At 37.4% G+C, this 24,286-nt stretch overlaps 2 protein-coding genes across 3 annotated transcripts in view; one reads left to right on the top strand and one right to left on the bottom strand.

Annotated features, from left to right (window-relative positions):
* The window catches only part of LOC110452240 (26S proteasome non-ATPase regulatory subunit 1-like), a 244,652-nt gene that overhangs the window by 145,806 nt on the left and 74,560 nt on the right, over window positions 1–24,286 (bottom strand). The gene's annotated exons all lie outside the window — the stretch shown is intronic.
* The window catches only part of LOC110452241 (tyramine/octopamine receptor-like), a 29,836-nt gene continuing 9,840 nt past the window's right edge, over window positions 4,291–24,286 (top strand). The window contains exon 1 of one of the 2 annotated variants that reach the window (XM_021500620.1): window positions 4,291–4,969. In XM_021500620.1, the coding sequence (XP_021356295.1) occupies window positions 4,657–4,969 (313 nt within the window). In that variant the 5' untranslated portion in view covers window positions 4,291–4,656. Of the gene's footprint in view, window positions 4,970–22,694; window positions 22,773–24,286 lie in introns of those variants that run through there. The other variant, XM_021500621.1, reaches the window with a different exon arrangement.

The following is a 24,286-nucleotide window of genomic DNA, read 5'->3' as shown; positions in this document are numbered from 1 at the left end:
GGACAGGTGCTAATTACAACAAATATGGTACTTTTAATATTTCTTTTATTTACCTTAAACACAACTTTAGTATATGATATTTCTTTTATTATTTCACAAAAGAAAATGTCACATTGGACAAAAAATGTCAATAATTTCTAACTTTAAAAAGGGTATGGTAATATTACAACAAATATGGTAAACATTTTTTTTACCTTAAACAACTTAAGTATATGGTAAAAAAAAAATCCATTTTACAAAAGAAAATGACACATGGGACAAAAATGTCCATAAATTCTAACTTTAAAAAGAGTATGGTGATAATGGTATTCTAAGTATGCTTCAGGACTGACAAAATAGAAAACCAATTAGGATGCTTGAGTATATGTGGTTTACAATAGAGTCAGTGTCGAGACTCATCTACATAAGTCATATATCACCACTTCATTTCAATATTAGATTAGATATGGTTTCAATTCATTACTGGCTGTATGATCTACCTTTGTAACTCACCTGAGAGATAAGTCGTTACATCAAGGTTAATTACAGCTGTCATTAGAGAGAAAAACATGCCAGCTCGTTTGATGTGACGCTATACTGGAGGTGTGGTTCGATAGAAATCGTGGGGAGATATACTAACTTATAGGTGAAATCTGTCAGAAGGTCAGGCAGGAAAACACCTGGCTATCACACCTGACTAACAAGAGGACACGGAGGATGTAGGTATAGTCACAATTACTTATGTGGAGACTAATGGCTGCCGAAGCTGACGATGACAACCCGAAACATGTACAAATCAAAGACACACTAGACTGGATAGCCGAGATTCTTATCTTGTGATTCTGTATGGAATTACTATAAGGAATTTGTGATTATATTTCAAAGGAGCAGCATTCATCAAATACACATTACGAATTAGCCACAGTGTTAACTGTGAAATATCAGACATGTGTTGTATAATTCTACAGAGGAATATGGATACCTACTTAACACTAAATGCTGTGTGAAGAACGTACTGGCCAATTTTTCTTTACCGAACATCAGTAAATGATTCTGGTGGACTTAGTACAATTCTGTGTAAGCTCAGAGGGAGTAGTCTTACCTACGACATGAATGAAACACTCAGCTATTGTACAACTCATCTTTCATACAAAAAGACTATACAAATTAGCCGTTCAATTCATCATGTAAATAGATGGTGGTGAAAATTAGCCATACAAACTATGTGAGGGAACAATTAATTAGCTGTAGGAAGTGTGGTGTGTATAGATAAGTAGGAGCCGCAGCTGAAACAACACAGGTGCCCATACATCAGACATACCTACTCATCTGCAATCATATCCACCTTAGGCACATGTAAACTTTCCTTGCAGAAAATGTCTCGCACATTTTTAAGCAGACACCTGCAGCAAAGATTTCACTCAAAATATTTTTTTAATTATCACTCATTAGCACTGAAAATAACCGAAAATTTACCAAACATTCGTCAGATTAAACATCTAGATAAGTGATTTAATATGCTTTTTTTAACTCTCCAGCCAGATAAATAAAATTGAATTTAGACTCCATCGATTACCACTGGCACTTGGAGCCAACAGTCCTCGGTAGGGCTTAACCTAGCTCAGTACTCCGGGGTCATCATTTTCCAGAGCTCAAAATGCCACAACCTGAGTTAAATTTGTGGGATTGCTAAATCACTTAATTATCTGTTGATTTTGAGATAGCTGGTTTTTGGTAAATGTCCTAGATAATCCAGCATCGTAAGATAAGACTTAAGCCCGCCCTTATAGACAAAATAGGTACTGGTGACATAACCTATAACTCTACTCAATTCTCAACAATCTTTCTGTACTATTTTGCTCCTGATAGCTAACACAAGGTCAAACATACAAGGCCAAGTTTCTGTCGGAACAGTATTAATCACCAAGACAAACAAATTATCTGATTGAAAATCAAATGGCGCGGAAATGGTATTAATAGTTATTGTGAATCTGAGCTAGCCCCCGGCCATGGTTATAGGTGTGGTAAAGGGTTCTGTATAGCTGTTAATTGTTAAAAGAGCAGGGAGAGTTAAATATTGATATGGTTATACCGACCTATCTCTCATAGCCGTTGCAGCACATGGTAGGGAGGTTTGGTACTGTATCGATACACTTACAGGGGTAGATAGGCTCAAGGCTGATACACTTACAGGGGTAGATAGGCTGAAGGCTGATACAATTACAGGGGTAGATAGGCTCAAGGCTGATACATTTACAGGGGTAGAAAGGCTCAAGGCTGATACATTTACAGGGGCAGATAGGCTCAAAGCTGATACATTTACAGGGGCAGATAGGCTCAAAGCTGATACATTTACAGGGGTAGATAGGCTCAAGGCTGATACATTTACAGGGGTAGATAGGCTCAAGGCTGATACATTTACAGGGGTAGATAGGCTCAAGGCTGATACATTTACAGGGGTAGATAGGCTCAAGGCTGATACATTTACAGGGGTAGATAGGCTCAAGGCTGATACATTTACAGGGGTAGATAGGCTCAAGGCTGATACATTTACAGGGGTAGATAGGCTCAAGGCTGATACATTTACAGGGGTAGATAGGCTCAAGGCTGATACATTTACAGGGGTAGATAGGCTCAAGGCTGATACATTTACAGGGGCAGATAGGCTCAAAGCTGATACATTTACAGGGGTAGATAGGCTCAAGGATGATACACTTACAGGGGTAGATAGGCTCAAGGCTACTAAGCTGAACTAAACATTAGGAGTATCTCATTAGCTACAGATACTGGACAGGTGAATTATGATAGTTATAGCGATACAGTTGTGGCATCACTGTCTAATGTAAGTAAATATACAGTTCTGATCATAAAGAGGCCGACAGGTGTGAATGATGGTGATTGCAGGTAGGACCTGGCCACTTAATGGAGATTCTATATGATGAGGAGATGGATACACTAAACCATATAATTGGAGTTAACTAAATCTTTCCCAGACATCATCACCGCGTAAAAAAAAAAGGACATAGGAACAAACTATCATTCACCATACTTAATCGTACACGCATGAACCTCAGCAGCTCTATAGCTATCGTGAGCAGATCTTTAGACCATGTAAGTAAATACTTCTGGCAAGGAAGACCTAGGCGAGGGAATTAAAGTGTTCTACAGACCAGGAAACTGTAATTACATGGATGACCACAGAGGTAATTGAACAAACATACGAACCTGTTTTGTAGAATCTCAGATGTGATGTGGAATTATTAAGAAATCCTCGTTCCATTACAACACTAACCAGTATAAGAGGACTAGATGCTACCAGGACCTAACTGATCATGTAATTATCAGATGACTATACAGAAAGGTCCAGGACTACGAAATCATGGACAGCACCGATGCACCCTGTATGTACCCTAGGAGCTGGCATGTAAATAGACAATAAATACCAGCGAAGGACAATGTTAGTTTTACTACAGTGTGAATAGACAGTGTCTAGAATTACAACAGTATCAGTGAACTATTGCAAGAGTGAATACAAGTGAACTAATAAGGTACGAGTACCCATGAATTATTACAAAAGTAAAAACCAGTGAACTTTTATAATAGTGAGTACAAGTGAACTAATACAGTATTGATGAGTACCCATTAATTATGACAATAATGAAAACCAGTTAACCATGAAAATAGCGAAAAACCAGTGAACTATGAAATAATGAAAACCAGTAAACTTTGAAAAAAGTGAAAACCAGTGAACTATTATAAGATTGAGTACAGGTGAATTAATATGTTACTGATGAGCACCCATTAATTAGTAAAATAGTGAAAACCAGTGAACTTTGAAAAATACTGAAAACCAGTGTATTACAATACTTTACTGAACTATTATAATAGTGAGTACAAGTGAACTAATACAGTACTGATGAGTACCTCAAAATTATAACAATAGTGAAAACCAGTTTACTATGAAAATAGTGAAAACCAGTGAACTATGAATATAGTGAAAACCAGTGAACTATGAATATAGTGAAAACCATTGAATTATGAAAAGTGATTAAACAGTAGTGAATTAACATGTGTCTATCATAACACTGTGGAGTACCTATACTAGTGAGAAGTACTGAATTGACCGTTTAGAATCACTGGTGAATGGTCTACTGTGAGTACATCAGTTACTAGGAGTAGACTGGTGAATGGTCTACTGTGAGTACATCAGTAACGAGGAGTAGACTGGTGAATGGTGAGGAGTTACACTGCTATGTATATATGGTGGACACTAGGCCAGCCCCTGCTACTTGATTGGTGTACAGCTAGCTGCTGAGGCAGATCCTCCTCACAATCCCACCACAGTCAGATCTGACAGCGTGTATATGATGTCATCACACGATGTGGCTCTCTGTGATGGTCACCCCAGGTACTGCTCCCTACGTCAGGGGTTATCCAGTCCCCCATAGCATCCCACACACAACATACAATCAGCTATAAAGTCCATTCAATACAGGAGGAGTCACACACAATGTGTTTTCTATTGAGTCAGTGTTAACAGAAACCCGGTGATAATAAATACAGGTATTACCTGCAGTCCAGGTGCTTCAAAAAAGTGTGGAATTTATTTTCGGGAAAAATTAATTTTGGATTAATTTGGAATAGTTAGATATAAGTGTGGCGGAGATAACTGTTTGTATGTTTGACCATGCCACACTGCCTGAGGATGTTACGCTGATCAACACAATGAATGTGAGTGATGAGGGGCGTGGGAACCTATCCAACACTAGCGGGGTGGACAGGGTGGAGGAGCGCATGCCACAGCTGGCCATGTTGGTTCTGCTGTTGGTGATCTGCATGTCCGCCCTGGGTAACCTGCTCGTGTGTTTGGCCGTAATCTGGGACCGACGCCTACAAAATATGACCAACTACTTCCTCATGTCTTTAGCCATCGCTGACCTACTCGTCTCGTTGCTGGTCATGCCCCTTGGGATGGTGGTTGAAATCTACGGTAAGTTCTCAAATCCTGATGTGAGAAACTTTGAAAAAGTTTTTAAATCTCACATCTTCTGTTGTGACAATGAAAATTAAGCAGTATATTATATTTCTCTGATGGTGTAAATAAAAGTCCAATGTTGTGATATCCATCTTTATATCTGACCCATTAAGATCAATAGTCCTTGACCTTTACATCTCTTCAAATTATCCTTGACCTTCACATATTAATTGTCCTCAACAATTCCATATATAAATAGTTCCAAAACCAACACATATGTTAAAGATTGTCCTTGACCTTCAAGGTTTATTGACCCACGCATATGATTATGGTTGTCCTTGACCTTCAGGTGTTCATCAAATTGTTCTTGCCCCTCATATCAGTTAATTAAACTGACTTGTCCATCACCATTGGTTTATTAAGTTAGTTGATTGGTTAGATCCCATACAGAAAAAAAATGATCTTGATATCAGCCAAGTAAATATACGTTTTTACAACCATTACATGCTTGAGTTAGTCACCAAGGGTATCTGAAAAGCATGTCCTTAATATAAACCTTAGACCTATCGGTTATCAGATCCTAAATAATGTGCGATCCTGTTTCATATAACGCTACATTAACATTCGTCTGCTAACATTAGCATTCCACAGACAACCACAAACCATGCCAACCCAAGTTTTTACTTCACAGATCTTAACATCATAACGGGTTTCTGCAAATTGGTCGTTCCACATCGTCAGCATTGTGTGGCAGTCTGTCTTGGCCACCCATAATGACGGCAAATATTAATACTATGTAGTCACATATAAAAAGTTCTGAAAATTATTCAAATTATTAATTTGTGTCTCTTGATTGATATTTGTTCACAGCATCTGAACTTAAATAGGTGTCTCGACTGTTGTTTGTACATGCTATTTGTTTTGAATACCTGAGAGACGTTAGACGTATTGCGGCACTTAGATACTACGTTGTTCCGATAGATACGCTGATCTATCTTCTACAGCTATGCTGTGATAACCATCATGCAATGTCCAACACAGCTCCATCTCAATGTTAATGGTTCACAGCAAGCAGGCTTGAAGCTGAAATTCTACAGAGAAATTCTGGTAGGGGCCCTCAAGTCCCCGGGCCTTATACAACTGAAACCTTCCTTAAAGCCATAATTCCACTTCATTTTCAATGGAAGCCCATGTCATTTCCTGAAGTAGACATTTAGCAAATTTGTTGTTAAGTCTGCTCACTACTACAGCTGAGAATCAGTATATATTAAGGATATATGCTACCTTACACAGTATACCTCTGATTTGTGTTATTTGAGTTATCCCCCTTAAGGATATATGCTAACTTACACAGTATACCTCTGATTTGTGTTATTTGAGTTATCCCCCTTAAGGATATATGCTACCTTACACATTATACTTCCGATTTGTGTTAGAGTTATCTCCCTTAAGGATATATGCTACCTTACACATTATACCTCTGATTTTTGTTAGAGTTATCTCCCTTTAGGAAACATGCCATCTCAAACATTATACTATGCATGTTAAAAGTTTAAAATATATATATATATATATTTATATGCTACCATACACATTAAAGATGAATGCTACTTTAAACATTATACATATTATTAGAATCCTAAGGTAAAAGTATGCTACCTAAATTATCATACCTATGATTTGTGTTGAGTTATCTCCCTTCATGATATATATAACTTGAAACATCATACCTATGATGATCGTTATCTCCCTAAATGTAATCACTTCTATCAGATAATTTAGAATTATCTGATGGCTGTGAATGCTCAAATTCTTGTTAACCTTTAAAAAACCTGCCACTAATTAATTTAAGTTCAATACAACATCCATAACATGTTTTAGAATTCTCTCCTGAAATTGATTTTTTTTTTTATAGAGAAGGGCAAGTATGTGGCAGTAAGATTACACATATCAGCTGATGGATCTGCTGTAATTCTCATTTTTATACAGCAAGCCTTTATGTGTAATGTCTGTTAGAGTTTACCTGTGAGGTGATAAAACCTCCTGGTGTTAATTAACACAGGTAAATGGTCACACCTGTATCCCTACTGATGAGTAGGTTAATCGGCCCAGAACACAAATAGCAATTTTTACACCGACTGACAGTAACAGCTCGTAAAACACTACTAGTAAGGATATTCAGATGATGTCTCGTGTCACGGTTCACGTCATTCTCCGACAGGCTCTATAATGTTTTCTCTCTGTAATGGCAGATCTAAATGAACTTCCAGAAACATTAGTCCCTTGATCACTACACAGTCTGACATCCCCTGGCTTCATTATCAATATTTCATCATAAGTATTTGCAATGACAATTCAATATTGGACAAAACGATTCATTACATACATTGTTTTTCTGGCGGGTTTTTTATCCTCAATTTTTATCCCTGTACGGATACTGTAGATAAAGAAGCAAATATTATGCATACCTTATAAAATTTGAGGAGTTATATGATCTATAGTTCTACTGGAGGCTTGAAGTCACAGTAACGTTGTTACAAACAAACATTATGCAGACCTTATATAAAGTTTGATGAGTTATATGATCTAGGTCTACTTGAGGCTTGAAGTCACAGTTGTAACAAACAAAACATTATGCAGACCTAGTTAAAATTGATGTGTTATAGGATCCAATTCTAAAGTAGGCATGGTGTCACTGTGGTAATAAACAAACATTTTGGAGACTTAATTAAAATTTGATGATCTATTATGTCACCTGATCCTACAGGAAGCTACAGAGCCTATAGGTCACTTTGACAGCTAGCATACAGCTGTACAGCATCCAACATATCCTGGTTGGGACACAATAGACAAGTAGTCAGTAGAGAAATTGTTTTATTCATTCTGGCAGATATAGATTGAACAGCAGAATACAAATATTACTGAATAGATAGGCTATTGGTTCACCTGCTGATGCAGTGGCAGTGGACTGGCCACTATCTCTAGAATATTGAATAATTAAGAAAACAACTTTAACTTTAAAAAATTTGAAAAATTTGAACACTTGGATGTCTAATCCTAAGTTCTAAACTAGGGGGAGATAAGCTAGCAGTAAAATACAGCCGAGAAATTCTTCATAAAAACTTAGAGGCTGGTAGCCAGTCTACAGTGGCAGATCCAGAGGGGTTTTATGGGCTGCAAGATTGAACCCCCCCCCCCACCATGAGAGTTTTCTTTAAAAATCATGTATTTTTACCATTTTCTTCAATTTTCCCCCACATGGAAACCCTCCCCTGGATATTTGGAAATAGGTCTCCAGATCCACCACTGTGATGATAGGGCCAATATACAGAGGCGAAAGTTCTACACTTAATTACCACAGAAATGATATTTCTAATCAAAGTTTGTGGTGGTGTTTTTTTAAAAACGGCTAATTATTTTGTTCATTCAAGTTGTTTAATCAGTGGATGTGACTAATCATGAAACAGCATCAAATTGATCACATATTTTTTGGTTAATTTAAAAATAAAAACAATTAATAATTACCAAACACATTCCGAGATCATGCAAGATGATGTTAAGGTCAATAACATCTGTTATTCGAGCCAAAGTCTCAATTTTGCTCTGAGATAATCTTTTTTTCTTTTGTCATCTGAAACACCAGCTTATCGCTAAATCATGCAACAACTAATAGTTCGTAATGCAAGTGATTCACTTCTTATTTTCAAAGAAGTCACATTCCAAGTTGAGTGCCATGGTTTACTACAAGACAGCATTATAGGACGCGATATTGATGACACTGGGGCACATAGATCAGCAGTCATTCACCAAAGAAATGACTTTCCAACAGGCATAGCGTCAAGTAACAACCGATTTTTTTTTTTTTTACATAAAGCATGAAATCCTTAGCTATATTCCTGATGTGTTTCAGGATTATACCACAAGAAACCTGGCACTACACATGCTGCATTTTACATCAGATCATTACGTAAGCCTTTAGGATATATTTTTTTGCAAGATTTCTCCGATGAGAGGGAATGCTCGTGTCCATAGATTCGTGTTCTGGCTCAGTAATTTACAAACGAGATGACAACTTCCTGTTGTAAATCATATTAATCTTAATAAAAAAATGAGTTTTTATATTGATTTTCTGTTAAGAGCTTAGGAGTGACACAATTACCCTGATCAAATGACGGAAAGTCTGCAGAGAGCGCTCTATCATAGCATGTCACAATACCTGATCGGGCACACAGAATGTACTTTCTGACCCAGTTAACAGATAATCAGGATCAATTCAATATACGGCTTTTGTCTCCGTAGGAATCAAATTAACAAATAATTAAAAAAAAGAAGTTTCAGAAACATGATTTTTTTTTTTGACCACTGTATATTACTGTAGCACAGTTGGTCCAGGACACGTCTGTTGCCCACTGTATATAACTGTAGCAAAGTTGGTCCCGGACACGTCTGTTGCCCATTGTATATAACTGTAGCACAGTTGGTCGAGGACACGTCTGTTGACCACTGTATATAACAGTAGCACAGTTGGTCCAGGACCCTTCTGTTGACCACTGTATATAACAGTAGCACAGTTGGTCCAGGGCACGTCTGTTGACCACTGTATATAACTGTAGCAAAGGTGGTCCGGGACACGTCTGTTGACCACTGTATATAACTGTAGCAAAGTTGGTCCCGGACACGTCTGTTGACCACTGTATATAACTGTAGCACAGTTGGTCCAGGACACGTCTGTTGCCCACTGTATATAACTGTAGCAAAGTTGGTCCAGGACACTTCTGTTTACCACTGTATATAACTGTAGCACAGTTGGTCCACGGCATTTCTGCTGGCCACTGTATATAACTGTAGCACAGTTGGTCCAGGACACTTCTGTTGACCACTGTAGCTCAAACTGTTAGAGAGATATCTCAGCAGTCTAATTCCAGGGTCCCAATCCTTGCCTATGCAGTTTTGTTACACACTAAACAATGTTGTTGATTAGATTTTGTTTACTTTATCTCAATTGTTTCTCATAAAAGTCCCGGCAACCTATGGTTTTCTTTTCAGAAATGATTTATCAAGCCCATATAGTCATGCTGGAATAGACAGTTTCCAATATTAAGTTACAGTATTTGGCAGTGGTATGGGGATCCTTAATTTTCACATCAAGGAGATAACAGCACACAGTTATAGTGATGACAAGATAAGCATGTGACATCTCATCACTTCAGGGTTTGAAATGAAAAAGCCTTCATTATCAGTAAAAGGCCTGTTTACAATAACGCAAGGTTAACTAACATATTATTGTGCCAAAATTTGCTCGAAGCATTAGCCGACTACTGCCTCCTGTCAACAAGGGAGGTAACTGCTCACAACAACGGCACATCCACTGAAGAGTCGATGATAGGTTTTTAATCATTGTGAAACAAATGTGAAAGTGATTACTCCAGAAATGGCCATGTACCACATGGGAGATATTTTCTTTTGCATTTATTTCTGCTGCAAAAGAGATATTTTGTTGTAATTTTGTATTAAAAATATAATGGCTATTACAACTCCCATAAAAGGTTCAAAACTCTGAAACATCAGAGAGTTACTGAATGCAATAAAAAATCTCAAATACAATACCAGTGGTAATATCAGTAGTTCTCTTAGACATGCAGACATCATGGCAACATGGGACGGAATTCCTGCTTTGCATGACTGACAATGCATGGATGCAATAAATGGCATATATATACATAACCATTAATAATACTTACATACGCCTGGCATGCAATCTCGTGGACACATAGTTTTCAAAATCTATAAATGTTATTGATATGATATACAATCAAGGTCACCAGGGATCAATGTTACGAGGACCATTGTCAGGTAATCTTAGACAAATAATATGCTATTAATACTGGTAAAAGCCATTCTCTGCTTCAAGGAATCTCTGGTCCATTTTTATTTTGTATAATGTTATAAATAAATGTACACTGTAAAGAAATCCGCCAGCGTCTAATTATCTGACATCAATGAGAAGCACAAAGAGAAGGGTAGATATATCACTTTTCAGAAATGATTTATCAAAGTTATGATCAAGTCAGAAAAACAGTTTCCAATATGAAGTTACAGTTTTTGGCAGTGGTACTGGGATCCTTAATATTATTCTGCTTATATCACATTTCACTTCATAAAACGTTTTCCTGTAAAAACAATTTCCCTTAATATCATATTTCCCTCTGACAAATAAAATAAAGGTACTGTGTAAAGAAGATGCTGACCCACCTATTGATAGAGTTACATGGTTCATCTTCCATACTATAATCAAAATGAACCATCAACCCTTTCACCACTGTAGACCATAATGGACTCATCCAGATCAATGTATGGTAGAGTCTACTAAAGTTACCTAGGGGTGAAAGGGTTAAGAATGGTCCTGTACTGTACCTATACACTTTCTATCTGTGGAGATATTCCTGGATGATAATGACATATTAGCAGCATAAGAGGACCACCTAACACATAGTAATGACTGAGGCTTGCTGCTTTATGCCGACAGCTTATCAAATCAACACTTGAGTAGACTAATTGAACATCATGTGGCGCAGGAATGGACTTAATAACAGGATCCCTGGATACAAACGGGATATGTATATCCTTCAAAATTACCAGCAGGCTGTCACTAATTACTAAGGAAAGTGTGTGTGAACATGGAAAACAGGGGAAAGTAGGGAGCTGAACAACAGCAGCTAAAGGGATTGGAAATAAAAAGCCATGGCAAATTGCTTAGAGAGACAGAGAGAAAATGAGAGAAAGAGAGAAAGAGAAAGACAGAGTTAGGGAGAGTATAAGGAGGAGAGGAAGACAGGAGAGAAAAAGAGACTGAAACCAATTGGTAGACAATAGAACTGAGAATAAAAAACCTCTACTCAGATCAATTAGACTGAACAAATTTGGCTGTAGTAATTGTGTTAGAGGTTGTTCTGTGGGCTTGATTAGCTGTCATTTCCAGATGCCAATTATCAAAGGCTTACTTAGCAGATGGAACCACATCTGAAATGACTCTCCTCTTCAAAATGATTAGCTTGGAGACAGCCAAAGGTGGACATCCGGACAAAGGGTTGTGTGCCACTGGAAAGCTGTATCCATTATAAGAGTATTTTTGAAGTGTTCCCAGTCAATGTCAAACACAAAATTATTCAAGTGGTGTTCCAAAATTTAACAAAACTCTTTTATGAGTTTGCAGCAGCTGCAACGATCAGTTGAATCTGTGTCACTTTCCTGCCCGATGCTGGGGACACTCATTTAGTCTTACGTGAATTTCACAGGTTTCATCAATCATTTAATTTGTTATCAAATTAAACTGCAATTCCAGGAATTCTCACAAGGAAGGGAGATAGGGAGGGCGACAATTAATTGCTGGTGGAACTCTTTCACAAGCATTATAATAATTACCACAAACTTCTTAGGACTTCAGTAACTTGCCACCTGTTCAGGCAGGCCTTCATTGCTAAAAATCCTACATGGATATTAGGGACAATAGCTCGTGCATAATATCGACATAAAGAATATTACAGAATAAATATTCACCTTTTTCATTAAAGATTATCCCAAAACACTTACATAAAAAATAATGTGCTGAGTGCTATTCTGATTAATGCATTCTATGCTAAATTACGTAGATAAATGTTGATATTTTTTTTTCAAAGATTATCCAAACCACTTTTATCATAAATTATATGCAAGTGCTATGCCATTAATGCATTGATACCTCCCAGATTAATAAAACCAGTGTGGAAATTAAAATATTCTATGGTAATGAAAATTCCATTTAGGTATCCCCTGGCTGTGTGTAGCGTGATTTAGCTCTACCCAGAAGGGTGTTCTGTACTTAAGACACATCAGGTGAGTTGCTCTACAACAGTAGAGAGATCTATGAAGTTCGGCTCCGATATCACACAAACACTGAACCCCGGATGTTGACAAGATTTACAGCGAGATAGACATAGGAAATACTAGCACATTAGTCATGATCTATGAAGTCACAGCATCTAGACAAACAACACATGGAAATCTTTTTTGAAATATTTCCTGTATAAAGTGGTTTACATCACTCAAATGCAGTAAAGACTTATCATCTGGCAGAGAGTGCTGTGGTACATACACAAAGATGACAGTTACGAATTGGTGAAACATCATCCAAATCTTGATCTTAACGGTCCAACACATGTTCCCAAGGGTTATAGCACATTAACGAACTAAAGTGACTCGTAATCTGATAGGGTTTTAAATTACAGCAGAATTGAAACCAACAACTTCTGCGAAAACATTTTATCTCTGGTCAAAAGCTTGAACACACATTAAACACATCCTCATCTCGATTGGGATCTGATCCCAGGTATTAGAACCCTTCCCATTGTGACTGATGTGGGATAAAGCTGTCACCTAGGAGATGGGTTCAGCCAATCTCTCATCTTGCCAAGGTAAACTGCATATCCTAAAATTCTATAGGGCTTTACACAAGTGCAAAGTATTTCTGTTCTTCCATTACAACATCTGTAAGAAAAGCCTGGAACTGACTTTACAGAAGTGCAAAGTATTCATTTGCTTTGTTTACAACATGTAATCATACTCAGGGGTACAGACATAGCAGTGACGGTGAACAAGGTGGTTGATCCTCGTAAACCTAATAACAGGAATTCTACCCGTACAAGTATACTATTCTTCTACAGAAAACCACCCCTTGATGTTTACATTTAAACATCACTCCAGGGACATCTCTTAAAACTATTGTTTAAAGAGTAATTAGTCAAAACTCTATAAAAAAGATCACCCAAAGGGAAGCCTCGAAAGTGTGAATCTCTAAAAGGATAGTCTGAGAGCATTGGTATATATTAGTACTCTCTTTGTCTTGGAAGGCTGTGATGGCCTAGTGGCTAAGGCGTCTGTCATTCTGCTACCACTAGCCCTCCACCACTGGGTCGCTGGGTCGCGGCCTACGTGGTACTGGCCATAGGTCGGTGTTTTTTCTCCGGGAACTCCGGCTTTCCTCCACCACCAAAACCTGGCAAGTCCTTAAATGACCATAGCTGTTAATAGGACGTAAAACTCAAATAAACCAAACCAAATCTTTGTTGTGGAGACAAAATGGTGGTTTCTAAGGCAGAGGATTGGGCTCTTTAGACGATTCAGCTGAACTGTAAAACAACAAATGTCTTGTCTCTGTTTGAATATTTTTGAGGTTTTTTTACAGCTATAATAAAAAGACTGAAGAAAGTAAAATGTTTTAAAAATTTGCAAGTCTCAAAATGGACAACCATTTCAAAATGGGATGTTGTTTAACAAAACCAACCAGATAGCATTCATTCATGGTCTTTTTCCTGTTAATACTCTTTGCTTGGGTTGCCCTTTTTACACCTGATACAAAACCTAACTTCTTAAAATGAAACCATTAGGTCTTCTGAAATTATTCTACGGACAAAAGTAGCCATTATGAAATACTGTACCAACTATGAGCTACTGTTCTAGTTTGTAACGGAATGGTGTAGTATAAATATGTAAGGTTGCCCGTTTTAAAGCCTGGAACCTCCAAAATTAGGTGGTTTACATGCTCTCAACAACTCGGCTACCTGCTCACTGGCGATTGACCTGCAAATATCAAATACTCTACAACATATGTATATTGTCACAACAAAACTTATTTCCAGATGAATTGATAGTTTGTTCACAATAGCGGGCATTTTTGTTGTTCCGGGATCCAATAAATGCAGGGTATTATTGTATTGTGGCTCATAGCCAACACTTCCAGACATCTAATTGCTATCAACATATTTTCACCGACATCTGACCAGGAACAATCATTACGTTTGGACATTAGTCAGCATTGATAATTTTAACTTCAAAGGATGTTATTGTTCTCCTGCAATCCTCAATTAGCCCTCGATATTGAATCACTAAACACCTTCCAATTTCATGACGTAAATGGTCTCAAGACTAACAGGATCAATAATCTATCGATACCAGTAATGTTGTCCACGATTGTTTTGTTGTTCATCCGACTTTCGTGAATAAAATTATTTCTTGTAAAAACAATTTTGAATCATTAAATTCATGATGATCAGACTTCTGTCAATAAAACTATTTTTGTACAAATCCGTTTTAAATGAAAACGATACAAATAACTTATTTACTCCTAAAGACACATATGAGCTCTTCCAATTCAAAGGCTGGAATAGTTCATTGGGAAATTTCCGGGGTGAATGAGTTAATATCAAGTAATAAAACAGACTTTATTTGGAAAAAGTCTTATTTTACAACAACCTGTCCTATACGCATTGGTAGAAATTCTTGGGGAAAGAATCTGTATTCAGTAGTAAAACTAGACCAAAATTCAATGCAAAGAACACCTACAGATCTATGGTATTAGCCAAAACTAGAAAAGGGGATGGTCATGGTCATCAAAGACATCAGTAAATTGACCAGACTGACTGCTGGTCATAAAATACATATGTAAAGTGACCAGTGGTCACTAGGGATAAGTGATTTCCCCAGATATCTGATATATTTTACAGTAGACAGGTAATATAGACAGAGCTTGAATCCCCAATGTATAACAGGTAATAACGACACAATGCTGCTATCTCCCCTGTATCAGTAAAATCATTCAGATTATTGAGCCACAAAAAGTCATTTGTCAGAAACCAATTGGTCATACCCCCCCACGCTACATATAAAACGTTCAACAGTGTTACAAGTCAACAAATCGTATTGATCTCTGTCAATGTATTAACAAGTGTTTTTACGAATGATCAATATAGACAGTCTATGCGCAAAGCATCAAGTTATATACTGTGAAATCAGATATTTTCGTGGGGCCAAAATTTTGTGGTTTCCAGACAAAACACCATTTTATGGTTACATGATTTTGTTGAATACCAGTACACACTCAAAGGAAGAATTGCTTTATATCAAACTTGTGAATATTTAGTGAACCTAAGAATTGGTGGATGAAGAGTAGCACTCCATGACATCGATGAAATTAAAAGAACCCCTGATAATTAGTAATTTCACAGTTGACTTGAAGGAATAAGTTATTATTTTATTCATATTGTAGAAGTGCAGCAGTGACCTTGACCGAATGTGACATTACCCTTATGAGCTAAAGATTATCCTGCTCTCATTAACTTACAGTGACATTATACCTCTTACTTGAAGGAGACTTTGCCAATATTACGTAAAGATTATCCTGCTCTTTGGCTGGAGGTTACAATTGAGCCTGATTGTCCCTTTGCTACAGGACAATCTGTGTTTGTACTCTCCGAACACTGACCATACCGTTAACTCCTTCACCCCTGAAGACACATTTGAACTCTTCCAATTCAAAGGTCGGAATAGTTCATTACAAAATTTCAGGGGTCATAGAATGAGCTAAAGTATGTGTCACTTTGGTTTCTACATCATTCATGTAATTCGCTCACCTGAATTACACAAAAGCTGTTCTTTCTGTATAAAATCTTCAACATTTTACATAACACTGCATATATGTAGTTAACTGCAAAGACATTGGATCCAGCATGGATTTCTTTTGCTTTTTAAACAGTTCCTTAAACGACCTGATAAGATGTAATGCTGATCAGATGTCCAATAGAAATCAATTCAGTTCAGGCAGGCCCAACAATGGCTGTCTGACACGAAGTCAACAAACCTCGGGCTTTCATGATACTTCCTTCCTAGACCCAACGGCATCAGCATTACTTGAGTTTTCCTGTTTGATGCATCACAGCATTTATAAACATATTATGCTGCTAGTCTTTGTTCATGAGATTAGATTACTCAACATCAGTGCAGGATTCATGCTTTTAATTCAATGCCACTGTTACGTTTTCGTAACAAAAATAAATCACGAATCAGTATAAACCATTTAAATGCTATCTCAATGAAGCAGTGTAACAAATATTTTTATGAAGTTTAAGAACAAATAATTATTTATAATCTGCTGACAAAATTATAGCATTTTCTGATTTAACCACAGCTTAGTAGGAATATAACTGCATTTTTGCCTAATAAATATTTTCACCAAAATTTATGGGGAAATATATATGCTTCTGTGAATAAAGATTTTTTTTTTTTTTTTTTCAAAATTGATAGGAGTGAGCAAGGTTCAGCACCTCTACAAGTTCATTTAAGACATGAGTCTTTTTAGATACCTGACGTTCTTGGGGACAATAACTATTATAGATAATCTTTCATAAATCCCAAGATTTTAAAAGATTATCTATAATAGTTATTGTCCCCAAGAACGTCAGGTATCTAAAAAGACTCATGTCTTAAATGAACTTGTAGAGGTGCTGAACCCTGCTCACTCCTCCTATCAATTTTGTATGACAAATGACAACGAAGCATTACATCACAGACTGTTGTAACAAACATCTGTGTCTGATGATGTTTAGATCATTAAGAATTTGTTTGTCTCTTGAAACGTCACTGTAATACTCAAAACACGTCTACTCTATCACACCTGAGTTAGTCATAACAAACATGTTTTCCCCAGGAAGTCAATCCTGTAAAACTCCACAATTATTTTCAATAATCTCATGTAAACATCTAAAAAGCCAACTTAGAACAGAGCACAGTGAAGGAACGGAGACAACTGACACTCTACGAAGATACACTTGATGTTGTAAACACACAGCTCCTATCTAAATGAAATCCACAAACCCATACCATCACGATGTAGAGACAGGACAAAAAAGCTGTACAAACAAAAACACATATATCTCTCCAATACTTAAAACCTTCCATCCTGTCCCTACATGTCATTCTATCCATTCAAGTCGCGATGTTTAAGTCTGCATTAGACACATTTGGTACAGACTAATGGATGGGGCTCTGCAGAAACCGTAGTTTTCATGACCGATCTCCATCTAAAAAATACCTCACACTCATAAACAACTTTACCCGGTCAACACAAAACACAAAACAAGTTTACGTGGCCAATATCTTATCTTCCAGGAAGAAGATCTTACAGTATCAAACAATTGCAATTGAACTTTATTTCAAATAGCTAAAATGTTATTCTTCAGAGACCTTTCTCATGGTGTATTGACCTTTGACCTTTTTAGACTCTTCTTTTTTACAAAAATACTGCAGACTATTGTGCATTTGAATGGAAAGGTAGTACAGTAATGGCTTAATTTCACATATGCTGTGTGGATAGATTATTGAACATTTGAAGCATCTTCTGTGGTAACATATTTGTCCTCAAAAAACCTTTGACCTTGACTGTCCAATCATAAGAATTGATTGATGGCCTTGGCTATTCTAACACACCAATCATCCAATGACCTTTTACTGGACCCTTTTGAAAGCAACGACCTTACAGAACTGTTGAACTTGACTATCTAATCATAGGAATTGCTTGATGACCTTGGCTATTCTAACAAACAAAGAGTCCAATGACATTTTTGCTGGACCCTTTTGCGAGCAATGACCCTACAGAACTGTTGACCTTGAACCCCTAGCTGGCCGATTACCAGAAGACAGATGGGTGAAGTGTCTGGACAGTATCATCTGTAGGACTTGTTGGTTATAATGGGAAGGTAGTAATGGATCAATTACAAATGGCTGCGTGGATGGATTAATTTTGTTTGTCCAATTTGTGTGGGTAATGACTGACCTGCTCCAGGAAGCATGAGCATGTCTAACTCAATCAGGCATACCGGGACTGTATCAAAAACCTCTGTCATCTCCCGACCTTGGAGGCCAACAACATTTTTACAATCTCAGACAGCCATTTGTATAGGCATCCGTCCAATGTTGATGTTTGTTTTTCTTCTATCCAAAAGTGAATCAAATACACTCGTACAATATACAATGCTTATTTTTTTCTCAAATAAGAATTAAATGCAACACAGAGTTGTTAAATGTACAGCCTGTGCATTTCCAGGTCATTTTGGTCATTTGTTGCTGTAACATGGGTTTCTAATAAAACACTAGAGCTGCCAATATCAGAAGTTTTAACAGGTGTTTCAACGGAAAGAGTTTTGAAAGAACCCAAACAGGCATTGTCATGATGGTCTGAATTTATATCTGAAAGTTTAAAACATGTAAAAAAAAAAAACTTTCAAATATAAATTCGGACCATCATAGCAATCAAAAGCACTGTTGCTTTCCAAGCTATAATAATAAATTATATTTTCCATAGGTATATGCGTTTTACACTGATGCAAATTTTCGTTGATACATGTGCATTAAATACAGGTGATCAAATATCCAATTTGCATGAGAAAACATTTTCGTTGATACATGTGCATTAAATACAGGTGATCAAATATTCAATTTGCATGAGAAAACAAAGTCCTTATTTGATCAATCCCAAAATCTATTTCAGCTGACCAGCTGACATGCAGAATTATATAAGAGGTTAATGGGTTGGAAGATTGCTGCACAATGTGTCAATCGTAGAAACAGTTGCTGTACACATCTCCCTTATCTCCGATAGATATCATCTGTATCATGTCCCTTTAAGGCCTCCTAACGATTATTTACACCTGCCATGTCGCCAGCGATGGTGTTATTGGACTGAAATCTTCATGCTTTTAAATTTTAAAATTGAGACATTTGAAAGAGTATTCAAGCATTGCAGTGTTTGATTGTATCAATTAGTCTCCGGTTGCCAGATAATTATTGTTGCTCTAATGATTGGTGGGACACAATTGATCTTTCGACCAATCAAAGGAGACCAATGACTGTCACTAATGTTTGGGACTAATCACACCGGTTTATATATACATAAACCTATTATCTAACCCCGAACACCAGGAGTGTCAGAACGACTTTATAAAACACATTAGGGGATCCCCTGACAACTAGTGGAGAAATTACGTACAAATCCATTACTTATAATCCTCAGTCAGCACAATTGTATCTGATCACACACACTTGTGTCTCCAGGAAAACCATTCCGTCTAATGAAGTGTTCATATAACGGAGATATTTGTCGATATGATAGATATCCTGGCCGTAAAACCCATGCCAACAGTAGAAAACAGTGAGGTAGACATGGGACAAAACAATTAACTCATTAACCCCTAAAGACACATTTAAACTCTTCCAATTCAAAGGTTGGAATAGTTCACTATGAAATTTCATGGGTTATTGAGGTAAATAAACAGTACAAAACAACCAGAGGCTGACCCACCTTCCTAGTCATTCTTAGTAAAATCGTCCCTTCAGGTTACATTCATTTATTAACCCTTTCACCCCTATGTAACTTTAGTAGACTCTACCATGCATTGATTGGGACAAGTCCATTAGGGTCAACAGAGTGGTGAATGGGTTAATACATGTATTATTTAACTAATAATGAAGCCTGTGAACATCTGGTCAAGACCATCCTGTCAAGTATCCTAAGATATACTGCAACCTGTCTCAACCTGTCGTCAAGATATTCAAATCTCTTCCATATGATTTCAGATCATCATCGATGGTTACGTTAAGCAATGTTTTCTGGAATTAAACTCCCATTCATGATTCAAGAACTTGAAATGGATATTAATCAATCCCAATTAATCTGACAGAGCCTGAATACAATGTGCTGTTTAACCCATAGCTTAAACCATAGCCTTCAGTTCACTGAAATACTTTATACCTGGAGAAATTTTCTCTACAGATTTTTTTTTTTTTTCGCCCTCCATATAAGGGGAATTTATCAGTGAATATAAGAAGATAGCGTAATTAACATAGCAATTAAATATGAAGGCGAAATCTAAAATGGGCGAAAACTGATTTCATGGGCAAAGGGCGAATGTTGGATTGGCAAAAAGGTCTTGGTATACAGTATGGTCACTTGTACATGAAAGTGTTGAAATGATACAGTACATGTGCCGTTGTAATTTGTATGACTCTTTGAGGCTTTGTTTGTTAGATGGTCCACCTACTTGATCAAGTTCTATGTACTACTTACAGTTGTAAGATTTATAAACTTTCCATTTAAAAAAAAAAAACATTTTACAATTTTCTAAAAAAATACTCTGGTTAGGACAGAAAATTATGAGAACCATAAAAGATTTCTGATCTGGATCAACGTACAGCACGAGTTAGTAACCAAAGCTCTGGACTGTAGGCAAAGGTTGGTCGTACATAATGAAAGAGGAAGACGTTTTCATACCAATGATTTATCTACCAACAAATGGCCTATTTTTTTGCGTGACGTGATCAATGATACAGGCACTGGAGTTACAGTGATCAATGGCCAGGCCATCCTAACCTTACCCAGAGCGGGGTCAATGCCTCCGTCTTGTAATCAGCCATGTTTGTGTGGCCTATACATAGATATTGGCATCCCGTCTATCTTCCTCCTTATATCCACACAAGTAATGATCGCCTCTGATGCAGTGTCAAAAGGGATAAAAGATGAGCATGCAATGGTGATCTGTCAAGGTTTGATACAGAGGTAAAGGAGAGGTAATGTACTTGGGGGTTAATACAGTCGTAAGGGTTCACAACCTGGTTACTATGGTGATCTGACAAGGTTTGATATAGAGGTAAAGGGGAGGTATTGACTTCAGGGTTAATACAGTCCTAAGGGTTCACAACCTGGTTACTATGGTGATCTGACAAAGCTTGATACAGAGGTAAAGGGGAGGTATGGACTTCAGGGTTAATACAGTCAAAAGGGTCCACAACCTTGTTACTACGGTGATGGGACAAGGTTTGGTAAAGAGGTAAAGGGGAGGTAATGTACTCTGAGGTTAAACCAGTCCTAAGGGTTCACAACCTTAGTCTCCCATAGACCATATTGCCTTGCATACCTAAGGGACAATCAATGCTCCAAGCCCCCACAGACTGTCAATGCCCCATTGGTCATACACAGGCTGTCGGGATACTGAATGATGGCGATCACATATGATTCCTAAAACAGAAGTGATAATGTTGTTTCCTCTAATCTAAGTGTGCATCTCTGAACTCCCAGACAGTGTATAGGACTGCTGAGACGGGTCAAACCTGCCCTCCCCTATAAGTATCAACAAAATCTTCCAAATCAGCCACAGGTTGAGTCCACGTTGGATATTCAGAGGTCAAAAGTAACAAGCCAATCCCTTGATGTCCAGACAGGGCAATGAAATAGATAAGACCATTTGTAGACAAATGGTCAGAAAATAGCTGGACATTGCTTCCATCAGGACAAAGTAGCCAAGATAAAATTGTTACAGCTGATCTTGTCAATAACTGATTGTTGAGATTTCCAGGTGGAGCAAATGTCATGCCACCAGAACGCTACTGAAATATTGAATTACCTACTGAAATGGGAACAAGCAAAATGTGTGTGTATAGGAGCACCCTGTGGGTTGTAATACAGGATTATGTTATCTGCGGTGACAGAGACAAGCTCAAATGTACAAGCCTGCCAATGTAAATTGTACACCACTGTAATGTAACATTTCAAAACCATCGCAGAAAAATCAGTCCCGTCTCCAATTTCAGGAAATGGAATATGCATACCAAATACCATATATATACCAGGGGTATATGAGATTTAATTTTAATGGTATGAAATTTAGTCAATGAAGCACATTTCTTCACGCCTAGAAGATCGTTTTCTGCTGACAAATCCCTATGGGTTACACAGTCTAGCCCCAAATTTGCTTCCATGGCTACACGTAGACAATCACCATAAAGGGATGGGCCTGGGATGGGACACCTCCGTCTGCCTCTAACATGACGTCACTGTCGCTATAACCAGGCCTCACCATCACCCTTGTACGGTATCAGGGTATCAGTAATACTCAATAGTCGACTCATTTCCAAGCCTTGTTTCTACACCCCAGTCTCTGTGATTAGGATCACAATGGTAAGTTATGATCAGCCCCTGTATTGCATTAGCTATAGCTACATGCTGTTTACTGTACATGTATATCTTATCTATGGAAATGACACGTTTCTGACGTTCCTTGTGTATGGATTGTGGTAAGGCCTACAAACAAACCAATCTGATATTACTAGGAGTAGATAACGACCTGTGGCTCCATGTTTTGGGTAATAATATAAGCAGACCAAGTTTTAGCCACACAGAATTGAACACAGTCTTTATAATTAAAACCGTGTATTTGTCTGCGACTGATCCCCTCCCCACTTTATGTACGTTTCGGCGAGTGCAAAAATGACAAGGAATAAATTAACACAGTAATATTCTACCGATGGTCAAATGTAAGTGAATCCTTACATCAGTCTGGTACATCTTCCCATCAAATTCTGTTCAACTTCCCAATTTTATCATATATATCATTTTATAAATATATCATATACCATTTGAACAACAAATTTTACATTCTCTTCATTTCCCTTTTTACTCAATTAATTTGACTATCTCTAAAATCACAACCCATCCAATTCCATATGAAGCCCTATATTTTTGAAGCCTACATTATTGCATTCGTCTAATGACCAATAACTATTACATGTAGTAATAGATCTACAGCAACACCTGGTTACAGCTGTGATATGTTGTTATTGATAGATTTACATAAACAAGGCCCCTCTAACAATATCGCAAGACTCGAACAAATCACCATAATTCGACACTGCATCAATCGTTTCATCGTTCCATACAATTCTCCGGGTCAGTTGTCGTTCAGGCGTCCGTAATTCTCGTCCGTAATTCGCTTAACCCTTTCACCCCTACATAACTTTAGTAGACTCTACCATGCACTGGTCTGGATGAGTCCATTTTGGTTTACAGTGGTGAAGGGGTTAACGTGGCATCCAGCCGGCCATTATTTACAATACAGTGTCAAACGTTTGTTCTCGAAGGACCAGTAAAAATGTAACGGCTTAAAAGCAAAAATTGTGGCCATTAAAAAAATATTATTAAAAAACATGTTAGAGAGTGAAGAAAGCGTCTGACAACTCCAATGAAAATGATTAATTACGGCAGTCGATAAGTAGCCGACTACAATGACACGAGAGTTACTTAACTTGGTAGAGTACCTCAATATTGAACCAAGCTTACAGACAGCGGTGAGGATTCCCTTACTGGTCTATGGTTCTGCTTAATTAGCGTGTAAATAAGATCATTTCCCAATGAAAAGTACATATTCAATACATCCATGTATAAATTCACAAGTGAAACCGATACATTCTGTAACGCGAATATAGATTTTTCTGTAAAGCGAATATGGATTTTTTTTTTTTTTCAAGAATTCATTTCACTTGCAAAGCACATGCACTGTTCCAGCTTGAACACAAACAGAATGTAAGATTCAGAAAAAAACAGAAATTTGAAACATGACTTGAGTTGCAAATTAGTTGCAGCAAGTACTGTATCGCTCAGGACAACATCGCTCAGGACAACATGGAAGATATTCA

This window comes from Mizuhopecten yessoensis, unplaced genomic scaffold, assembly GCF_002113885.1.
Source record: "Mizuhopecten yessoensis strain PY_sf001 unplaced genomic scaffold, ASM211388v2 scaffold6505, whole genome shotgun sequence".
Classification (NCBI taxonomy): Eukaryota; Metazoa; Mollusca; class Bivalvia; order Pectinida; family Pectinidae; genus Mizuhopecten; species Mizuhopecten yessoensis.
This window is presented reverse-complemented; position numbering and strand designations above follow the sequence as displayed.